The following is an 11,023-nucleotide window of genomic DNA, read 5'->3' on the forward strand; positions in this document are numbered from 1 at the left end:
CAAACAAAAAGTGCAAAATTTACATTTACTGTCACAGCAATGAAAAGAGTCAACCTCAGCCGACTTTCTGAGGAGGTTTTGGTTCATTCGCTCGAAGAATGGCGCTCCTCAGCTTCCTGAGATCAGCCTCCACCTGCACACACATTTAAAACACGCTTTATAATCCTGCATTTAATTTCAGGGATAGTGTCATTTCTAGTTTTTTTAAATCCTGAAAGTTTAAAGAAAAACTCCAGCCTCAGGAGGAAGCCTGGGATGATTTTCATTACTGCATTTCACTTTAACTTGCAGTATGTAATTCAACCGCCAGGCGGCACCTTATTCCAATGTGCCAAGCCAAGGGTACCATATTGGTACAGCAACAGAACAGCAACTACAACTCTAAAAGTAAAGAATTTATCTGAGTAGGAAAACTTTTGGAAATACTTGGGGTAATATAAAAACTCAAATAAATCTATGACAAAGGAGTCATCATTATGATGTAAACATTTAAGTAGAAGGATACTGCATATTTAAACCTCAAATAAAATAAATACATCAGCACAATACAATCATAACTGTCACGGCTTCTGTCACCTTTTCTAGCTCATCTCTGAGCTCGTTGTATTTTTGAAGGTTGAATTTCTGTCGAGAAGTCAATCGGTGGAAGAAATGCAGGAACTGACGATCGTGAACCTTCGGACAGATGAAGTCCTGCACACAAAGACAGAAGAAGGCTTCCTCAGATGGTCTTATGGAAGTAAACCGCTAATTAGAATACAGTTTTGAACACTTAAGTATACAGCAGATTCAAACAGTAATGGCAAAAAAACACACACATGGCAACACACATTACACTGTTTTATCAATACAATAATTTAAATTTGACAAAAAAAAAAAGAGCTATCCCAACAAAAATGGAAGTTTAACTGAATTTGGGATTAGTACTAAATTTACCCAACAGTTTCATGAATCATCAGCTCCTTTCTGATAATGACAAAATAAAGGCTTGTGTTGTTTTTACCTGTTTTATTGTAGTCAGTGATATCTAAAATACATAATTCAAGGAAGTGAAACCAGGCTCCAGCTGATAAATTAAGATTATGTCATAGAGCAGAGAGAAGGTTTAAGGTTTGAAAAAAAAAACAGGAGATAGAATATTTGTTTTGGTTCTAATGAGGACTGAAAAGTCTCTCTCTGGGGTCGCACCTGTTTGGTGAGGATGTAGTAGCCGAAGAAGATCATGCTGGTGGTGTAGGTGATGAAGTAGGTGACAGGTTCCATCACGTCCCAGGCAAACACATACCTGCAAAAAGTGTGAAGTTTGGTGATGATTGAAACAAGCACTGTGGGGTTATGTGGGATTTTTTTATGCTTGGAACAGTGCCAATAAGTAGTAAAACATAGCCTAACTTTGGGCCCCAGTCACGGCCCTGAACAATAAAGGAAGGTCAAGATTTGTATATGTTTTGAGCTCCATCTTGTGTAGAATTAGCCAGAAAATTCTGGAGTCAATCAGATAAAATCCCTAGGAGAAGTTTGACAAACAGTGAAACCTGTCCATCGTCAAAAATGCAAAAAATCGGACTTTAGCTGTTTTTAGCTCTTTTCCGGTTAATTTTAGAGGATGGTACCAAAAGGCTTCTTTGTTTGTTGAATCATGATAAACACGTATACTGATTATCATGCATGTAGCTCTTGCTCAGACCAATTACTGACACTTGGGGCACCAGTGAACCATTTTGCAGTTGCATGAAACCACTGTAAAGCCTTGCTTTTCATAGGGTCCTCCTTTTATTGTTGGTCCTGAAGTTGCACAGATGTGGTTGCTTCCCTTATTGCTATACTTACAGCGTGCTGGTTGGCAATTCACCTTTAATTACAACTTCCAACAGGTAGACCATCCCTAACTCTTATTTCTGCTCTTGGTGCTTTCAAATGGGCTATAATTAAGAGGGGCTGAGACCATTTAAAAGGTGAATCTTTGGCTCAAACGTACCAGGTGAGATAAGCCAGGAATCCTCCCTGCAGGGACAGGTAGGCAAGCCCTACCCACCCGAGAACTGATGCCTTGGACTCAGCCTCCTTCGCCAGCTTTATCCTCACCTTCACACATAAAAACAGGCACATAATGACTTAACAGCCCATGAATATCTCTACATCAGTGGTTGGTGTGTAGCGTTGATAATTGTCATACGTTCTCCAGCGGCTGCAGCTGCTGTCGGAGCGTTTCCTGTTTCATCAGAAGCTCGCTGTGTTTGGCGTGCTGCTGCTGAGGGAGATTCAGAGCGGCGTGAAGGAGGCGGACCACGTACTTCATGTCGTCCACGCCCAGAACGTGTTCATGAGACGAGCCTGAGCGACACAGGGACTCTGATTAATGGTGGACTGCGCCTTTAAATCAATTAACCCTTTCCAGAGTGACACTTTAATAATTTGTTTCCTCTAAAATCACAGAGATTTCACCTTCTCCAAGCGAGCGTACGTTGTGAGTGATGTCGTTGATGACCAGCTGAAAATCTTTATTCATCACCGTCTCCATGAACGTGCAGGACGAGATTCTCTGTCCGTCTGAGGAGAGAAGAACAGTTTTCATTTCAACATCTGCATTAGAAACAGATTGACATGATTTAGTTTGTGCTGCACAGGTTTGAGTGTTTCACCTCCATTTAGCAGGCTAGCTGTGTGCACCCCGGGGTCTTTGGTTGTGATGTCACGCAGGAGGTCGCCCACCGTGGTCAACATGGGCGTGAGAGTGAAGCGATACTGCTGACCTGCGGGGAGGCGGAGAGAGAGGACGGGGCGACCGAAGCTGTAGTGAAGATATGCATCTGAAAGAGAGACAGGGAGGAGCGTCGTTAGGTGGTGTTGTTCTCATCTGAGCATGCTCAGTTAGCAACCAAACAAAGATTTAGTCCACTTTAGATGACCATGAGCAAAATCAGGCCTTTTTGTTATCTGCAATATCTTTCTTTATCTATGCATGCTGGAATAATTTGTTTTAAAGTAAGTGTAATGAGACATTTACTGAGAGGAAATTAGGTAAAAACTCTTGTCTTTGATGGCAGTGTGAAGTTCACCTTTGGTTGGAGGCCGACTGCTGTATCTGGAAACAACACAGGACGACCAAACTGACCCGACCTGAGAGAGAGAGAGAGAGAGACAAACACTAAATCTAAGACTTAGAGGCTTTTATTTTGAATCTTTCTTTCTCTGGAATAGAACAGGCCTTTCCTGTTTACCAAAGAGGAGGAAGATCATCAAACATTCAAATGAATCGTCCTCTTTATCAAATAGGCGTGGTCATAGAAAAAAACAGCTGACAGAGGAGCTGGAGAGTGCAGAAATATTCAGAGGCAGTAAAATAGTCATGTGTTCAGCAGATGCAGGTCCCACCAGATATCTCACACATTCCTACAAATGCAGCAACAACTGAGAGCTGACAGACATGGAGTCTGTTCGGGGTTAAAGCAGGAGTTTAAATGTTCGGAGCTTTGATACACAGTCTTGGCAGTGGCACACAGACACACACACAAAATCCAGTCTGTCCATTAATCCAGTTAATGTTTTTATTGCTGTGGGATATCTTCTAAAATATACAAAATAATAGACTCAAACCACTCCAGTGTAAATATTATTCTTCTGTTACTCTTTGAAAACAGGTTTGAAAACTACATTGTTATTTATTGTCTATAGAATTAGGAATGGTTGAAGTGTGGCAACAATTTTGTGCAACTAAGGCAGTGACATAAAAACATGCTGATATTGTTGTGCAGTTTGGACTGTAAGATAAAATGTTGCCAATGATTTTGTGCATTTTTGACAGTGTGCTGGAAACAATGTCAGTTATTTCATGCAGTTTTGTCAATGTCAATGTACTTGTGCAATCTAGACAGTGTTGCAGAGATGTTGCCGATGATTTTGTGCAACTCAGACAGTCATACAGAAACAAGGCCAATATTTTTGCACAGTTTGAACAATGAGAGGGAAAGGTGGCTAATGATTTTGTGCATTTTGACACCATCTTGTAAACATAATCAACGCTTTATTCAGTGTCAATGTTCTTGTGCAATCTAGACAGTTGCAGGGACATTGCCAATGATTTTGTGCAATTTTGACAGCATTTTTAAAACATTGTCAACTAGAAAGGCACTCAGAGAGCGCAGACCTCCACCATTAGCCCTATCTCCCTATAGTAAAGAATCCTTCAAAAAATCTTCAGTATGACCCAAACTTTGTGATGGGAGTAAATTCCGTCATCTAATTTGCATATTCTGACATCACCAGGCAGCCTCCACTGTCATTGGCTGTGTATTTTCTCCCACAGCTTCTACTCTAGGCTTCTACCACATCTCCACCTGCACAGTGTTTGTCATTCCCGACATCCATCACTATTCATGGTGTTTTGACAACCACCCCCCCCAGCTACCCCTACCATGCCCCCATGTGCCCCCCACCACAGCATTCACAGTGTGCTCCTGTTAATACTCCGCTGTGTGAAAGCACAGCGAAGTAAAGCATTCGCTACGTGAGAGCTGTCATGGTGAATACGTTGCCTGCCGGTGCCAACAGATGCACTGACAGTCTCACCCATGGTCTCACCAGACGACTGAAAGTCATGGCAGAGGGTGAATATTCCTCTTTTCCTCCCAGCATTGTGAGTATTCTTACTACAATTCGCCGTCTTTCTGTCTGTCACGCTCCGACCTGTCTCCTCAACTTAGCATGCATCTTTGAAACTTTATGAACTCCAAAAATTTAAATAGAAACACACCCAAAAATGCTGCTGGGATTGAAGTTACTCATGTCCGCCATCTCCTGGTGTAAAGTAGTAACAACAGTAGAAAAGCACTCGGAGGGTGCAGACCTCTGCCATTAGCCCTATCTCCCAATAGTGAAGAATCCTTTAAAGAATTCTTGGATCCAGACGGTAAGCCGGATCACTCCCAAAACCTAATCAGTTCTTCCTTATGCCATTTCTGACATTTCCTAAAAATTTCATCAAAATCTGTCCATATATTTTTGAGTTATGTTGCTAACAAACAAACAAACTGACAAACCGTGCCGATCACATAACCTCCTTGGCGGAGGTAATAATATTACGCAGTTTAGTCAGAGTCAGTGCTCTTGTGTAAGCCAGACAGAGTCACAGAGGCATTGCCAATGATTTTGTGCAATTTGCACAGGGAGATAGAAGCATGGCCAATAATTTTTGCCCCATTATTAGGAAAGAAACATTGCCAATATTTTGTGCAGTATGGACTGTGAGACACAAACATAGTTAACGATTTGCCGGCACGTTAGAAATATTGCAGGTGGTTTTGTGCAATTTGAAATCATGTTGGAAACATAATCAATGGTTTAGTGTTGATGTTCTTGTGCAATCTAGAAAGTATTGCAAGGACATTGCCAATGATTTTGTGCATCAATTTAACATCAGTATCATCTGATATGACTGGCCAAACGTCAGCCATGTGCAAATACAGTGGAATAAACAAATACCAGGAGATGTTTATCAGTCTGACTGCTGAGGCTAGAGAGGTTTTTATGAGGCAGAAAAAGGGAGGCGTTGGTAAACTCCGATCTGTTTTCATGTTCAGACATGAGAGGAAATGTTGGATTTTTACACCACAAGAAGAGATTTAACGATACAATCTTTGTTATTCCTCTGTTTGACAGAGCCATTATCTTTAAAAACTGCAAAAAAAGAGGAGTGAATGTGAAAAAGTGAGAGCCAATTCTGGCGGCATTTCTGTATGGAAGTTCTTTAAATGTCCATCTTTACTTTGGGACTCAGAGGGCTTACAGGCGTTATTGTCAGATGGCTTGGTGTCATGATGCCGCTACATTACCTGCAACTTTTAGAGAATTAAAAACAAAAAACTGTCCCATGTTTGGTATCCAAACCTGTACTAACATGAATTGTACTGTATCAAAGTTAGAATTTCTCCACCACATGAGTAAATGTAGAAGAAAACCAGAGTCAGAGCAGCTCTTTGGTCTCCTAAACTCACCGGGTAGACTCGTAGTCTCACAGGTCCAGGACCAAATCTGCAGAGAAACCTGGAGACGATCATGACGGAGCTCCAAGCTGAGAGAGACTCAAACCGGAACTCTGCTGAGTCTTTTCAGTGTCGTAAACCAACCGAGACCCTCGGGCTGAAAGTTTGAAATGTTTGAGAGGCGAGTAGAAACAGGTTTGAGAACAGGAAGAGAGTTAACCCTTTCTTTACTCCCTCAGAGCTCAGATTCACTGGAAACACTTTGTTCTTTCTGACGGGAAGACTTCTGTGTGCAGGAAGAGACTGATCCCAACACCACTCCTAAAATGTCTTCTAACAACACAAAAAAGAGGAAGAGAGCCCCCAAACGGACAAAATCTAATAAAGCAAACACAACAGCTTCGTCCCAGCCTACAGTACTTCCTTTTGAGCGGGTAAAACTTTCTGATGAGTGGATAAAACTTTTGTGTGCAAATAAATGAAGCTTAGCGACTAATCCATTTCCATTCATCCTCCATGAACCATCACTGATTCATGCCTCTCCCTCTCCTTTCCTGCTCTGGTACTCAGCGTGTATGGACATTTATTCCCTAGACAAGTGTTACCCAACCCTGCTCAACCAAAGAGCCAAACCGTTGAAAAATACCTTTGCAAGAGCCACAATCTAAGTGGTGAAGCAAAGACAGCTAAAAGTACAATAACAATTAAAGTTAGAAAAAAAATGGTCAAAAAGCAACAAAAATTAGTGAAAATGGGTGAGAATGGGGAGAAAAAGTGGAAAAGGGGTCAGAAAGTTGCAAAAAATGGGTGAGAAGTGACAAAAAAAGTTATATCTGACATGAAATGATCCAAATGTGGCAAAAAATGAGTGAAAAGTGACTAAAATGGGCAAAAAAGCAGTCAAGAGTCGCAAAAATGGGCAAAAACTAGGAAACAAGTGGCAAAAGGTAGCTTAAATGGATGAAAAATGGTAACAAAAATGGTAAAAAGGGGCAAAAATGGGATAGAAGTGGCAAAAAATTGGGTTAAAGTTGCAATAAAGGTTTCAAAATGGGCAAAAAGTAGCAAAAAAGTGGTATTTACTGACAAAGGGAGCTTAAATAGGCAAAAAATGTGAGGAAAAATTGGCAAAAAAGGTGTCAAAATGGGCAAAACATAGAAAAAAGTGGTATTTAAAGGCATAAGGTAAATCGATGAAAAATGGCGAAAAAAAAAGCTAAAAAAGGCAAAAATGTGCTCAACGTGGCAAAATGTAGCTGCAAAAATGGACAAAAACTAGGAATAAAGTGGTAATGAATGGCAAAAGGTAGCTTGAACGGGCAAGAAGTTGCAAAAAAATGGTTAAAAAAGGGCAAAAAAGTTTTCTTTTTTAAAGGTTTTTTTGGGGGAATAATATTTCAAATTAAGACATAAAAGAGCCACAGGTTGAGTATCACTGCCCTAGACCAATCCTGATTTAACATTGGCCTCTCTTAACCAATCCTCCTCCTGCTGTATGTCCAATCAATTTGAAATGTACATATCTGTTACAGTTTCAACGCTGATGGACCGTCCAGATTCGGTGTCTGTCATCAGGCAGATCCATCTTCCAAAGCTCCCATCTTCAATCTGCAAGGCCGTCCATAGGGGTGGGGTAGAGGGGAGAGCTTTCTGAGGCCCGGCCAAACTGGAGCCAGCATGGTCCATGGTAAAGTTAATCTGTGATAGCCAGGTTATATTTTTGTCTCTGAATGACAACCCCTCTGATCAAGCTACAAAAATGTGTGTTTATTCATGCTGTAGTACAAAATAAAGCTCTTAAAAATGTAAACGCCTTTTCTTAAAACATAATTAGCTTTATATAGATGATGTTAATGATGTAGATGGGTAGTGACAGTAATGTTAGACTTCTCTGCTGAGCCATGTTGTGGATAAATGTCAAAAAATGCCTGGAATTAAGGGAGAAGAAACTGAGACAAGTTGAATGGAAAATAATTGTGCAAATGTGAAAAGGAGACAAAATGGTAAAGAGTGGCAAAAATGGGCCAAAATTGTTAAAAAAAAAAAAAAAGAAAGAAAAAAAAGTTGTTAGAAGGGGCAAAAAACAAAATAAAAATCGAATAACAGTGGCCAAAAAAATTGACAAAAAAGAAGTGTCACCTTTCAGCAAACAATGAAAAAATAGACCAAAAAAAGGAGAAGGACCTGGATGCATCGGAGGACCTCCACTTCAAACTGGAAGTTGGACGAGCGCTGCCAAATCTCGTCTTCTAATACTCAAGTCACTTGAACTGAACGTCTTCTTCGTTGTTTTCTTCGTGCATCGCCGCCATTTTAATAGAGGCAAGTTCGCCACATAAGGAAATATGAATAGACGAAAAATATGTGAGTTTTCAGACTAACAAAGCACAGCGATTACATAACTTTAATTTTACTAAATCGGTTCATGATTCAAATTCAAGTATCACTGAGCACAGACATAATGTGCGATGGGAGATTGGCTGGCCGGACGCTGACTTCACCGCCATGTTGCCAGAGGCAAGTCGTTACGTCTTACAATGCAGTAGACAAGGACTGTTCATGTTTTCAGAATAAAAAGCTCAAATGACGAGATTACATGGATTTAAATGAATCATTTAATAAATGATCCATATAAAAATAACAACTGATAGTGAAATATAAGTTTATATAAATAAGTCGTAAAACGCTTATCATGCAGACGGTCCATTTTGGCGGAAGTGGTCTGGCACAATAAATGCTAAACAGGAAGTACTTCATATATGCATAAAAAACACCCTGTTGTGCAAGTTATCAGGATAAAAAGCTCAAAGAATCAGGTTAATATATATGTGTATATAAATTAGAAAAAAATATCTATACATATATGAAATTGTATTATATATAAGATTATTTTATTTTAAGTCATGGACTACATCTTTTCATTTAACTGAGAAAATACAAGAAAGCAGATTCTGCTTTAATGTTTCACTGTCAGTATGTATTTTAACATGGATCATTTATTATAAATGATTCATTTATATTCATGTAATCGTGTCATTTGAGCTTTTTATTCCAAAAACGTGCACAGTCCTTGCCTACTGTATTGAATGACGTAGTGGACTTGCCTCTGGCAACATCGCGGTGACGTCGACATCCAGCCAGCTAATCTCCCGTCTTATGTCTGTGCTCAGTGATACGTGAATTTGGATCATAAATCGGTCCATTAAAATTTTAGTTATGTAATAGCTGTGCTTATTTACCCAAAAAACTTAAGTATTTTTTTGTCCACTTGTAATTCCTTACTTGACAGACTTGTCAAGTATGGTATTAGAAGACGAGATATGGTGGGGATTTTCCGACTTCCAGTGTGAAGTGGAGGTCCTCTGATGCATTCACATACTCTTGAAAAAATGGTTAAAAACAGAACAATTGGGGCACGCCGGTAGTCGAGTGGTTGGGGCGCGCGCCATGTGTGCGGGCGACTTGGGTTGAAATCCGGCCCATGGCACTATTTCCTGCATGTCTCTCCCTGTTTCAGACTCTATCCACTGTCCTATCCATCAAAGGCCAAAAATAAATCTTTTTTAAAAAAAGTGGAACAATTGGACAAAAACCTGCAAACAAGTGTTGAAAGTTTCAAAACAGCAGCAACAATGGGTTAAAAGTGTCTAAAAGACTTAAAAATATGGGAGAAAAGTTGGAAAATATAAAAAAAAAAAATGTAGCAAAAATGATTTTAAAGTTGTGGCAACAATGGACAAAAAGCAGAAGTGGTAAAAAGTGGCACACTGGACAAAAAGCTGGTAATAGTGGAAAAATAGGGAACAAAGGCCCAACACAGCAGGACCTCCACTTCATACCGGAAGTCGGACATTCACGGCCATATCTTGTCCTCTAATACTGGAAGTCACTTGAACTGAACCCCTTCATTGTTTTCTTCATGCATCACCACCATGTTAATATATATACAAGTCTGTCAAGTAAGGAATTACAAGTAGACAAAAAAATACACAAGTTTTCAGGTTAACAAGCACAGCGATTATGATCCACATTCACATATCACTGAGCACAGACATAATATGCAACATGAGATTGGCTGGCTGGCCTGACATCGCCACTAGTACCCACCTGGAAGGGGTCCTCGGCTGTCTTTACTCGCCACATTCACCCCTTTACTCGGCCCTACAGCTGTTGACTTTTATTTTATTGACATGCTATTCTCCTATTTATGAAGGGGAGCATCCATCACTGATACATGAAACGATGCCAGACTAATTCCAACTCTTTTATTGAGCTACAATGGTGAAAAAATACAGATTTAGTGCAATCAATTCATACATACTTAAAATTATACTAGCAAGTCTACAAACAGTCACAGTCACTTTTCACATGTTAGACACAATGGTGAACATAACTGTTATCATTCAGTGCTTGACCTTGAAAATTAATGCAAGTGAACCAACACCATGGTTGATAGTATATAAACCTCATATTCAGTATGTCACAGTCTTTTGTTGGACTCATTACCTTGATAGAAGTACAAAAACAAAATCATTCTCATGTCATGTTCTAAGGTGCATCTCCTGACCATATCATCCTCTCCTGGTCAGGCTCTAGCTCAAACTATAGTGGTCTTACACGCTCTGACCTTAATTGCACTTAAGCCCCTCGTTCAGCCACTAATGTGGAAAATTACTACCAACTAATTTAAAAGTGCAATATGTGGATGTGCCAAATGAGCAATAAAAGTGCAAGAAGAACAGGAGCAACCTAAGGGTTAATTGCCATTAAGTAAATAAATTGCACTGGGGATAAAAGAGACCTGAAGTCTTTTAGTCCTCCTCATAGGAGCCCTAAAACAACAGCCTGAGGGCAAAAGCTCAAACTCGTTTCCAAGTGGATGATTAGGACAATCCAGAATAGCATTAGCCCTCCTCAAGACCTGTCTGTTATAGATAAATATTACCCCTGTCTGCTGACTTCCTGAGATTTTTCCAGCAGTTTTATCAAGACTACTGAGACACAGCTGACTCTACTAGTCTAAACACATATCCTAGAGTACA

At 40.0% G+C, this 11,023-nt stretch overlaps 1 protein-coding gene across 1 annotated transcript; it reads right to left on the bottom strand.

Moving 5' to 3' along the window:
* Positions 1–12: 12 nt before the first annotated feature.
* Positions 13–6,488, bottom strand: LOC121505032 (calcium uniporter regulatory subunit MCUb, mitochondrial-like). The gene is made up of 9 exons (XM_041780152.1): positions 5,994–6,488; positions 3,060–3,120; positions 2,643–2,810; positions 2,446–2,550; positions 2,177–2,334; positions 1,979–2,085; positions 1,189–1,285; positions 577–693; positions 13–133 (listed from the first exon to the last, which is right to left on the bottom strand). Exons 1-9 carry the CDS (start codon positions 6,054–6,056, stop codon positions 56–58), a joined length of 954 nt encoding a protein of 317 aa, XP_041636086.1. The 5' UTR covers positions 6,057–6,488; the 3' UTR covers positions 13–55.
* Between the last annotated feature and the right edge of the window lie 4,535 nt (positions 6,489–11,023).

The sequence above is a fragment of the Cheilinus undulatus genome, linkage group 22 (assembly GCF_018320785.1).
Source record: "Cheilinus undulatus linkage group 22, ASM1832078v1, whole genome shotgun sequence".
In the NCBI taxonomy this organism is placed as follows: domain Eukaryota; kingdom Metazoa; phylum Chordata; class Actinopteri; order Labriformes; family Labridae; genus Cheilinus; species Cheilinus undulatus.

What these genes read in the sequence shown, in the direction of transcription:
- LOC121505032 (XM_041780152.1), bottom strand. Translation starts at nt 6,056, where the DNA reads ATGATCGTCTCCAGGTTTCTCTGCAGATTTGGTCCTGGACCTGTGAGA. An exon ending in CGTACGCTCGCTTGGAGAAG is followed by an intron (nt 2,335 to 2,445) that starts GTGAAATCTCTG and finishes TGTGTCGCTCAG; the next exon opens with GCTCGTCTCATGAACACGTT. An exon ending in ACTACATCCTCACCAAACAG is followed by an intron (nt 694 to 1,188) that starts GTGCGACCCCAG and finishes CTTTGTGTGCAG; the next exon opens with GACTTCATCTGTCCGAAGGT.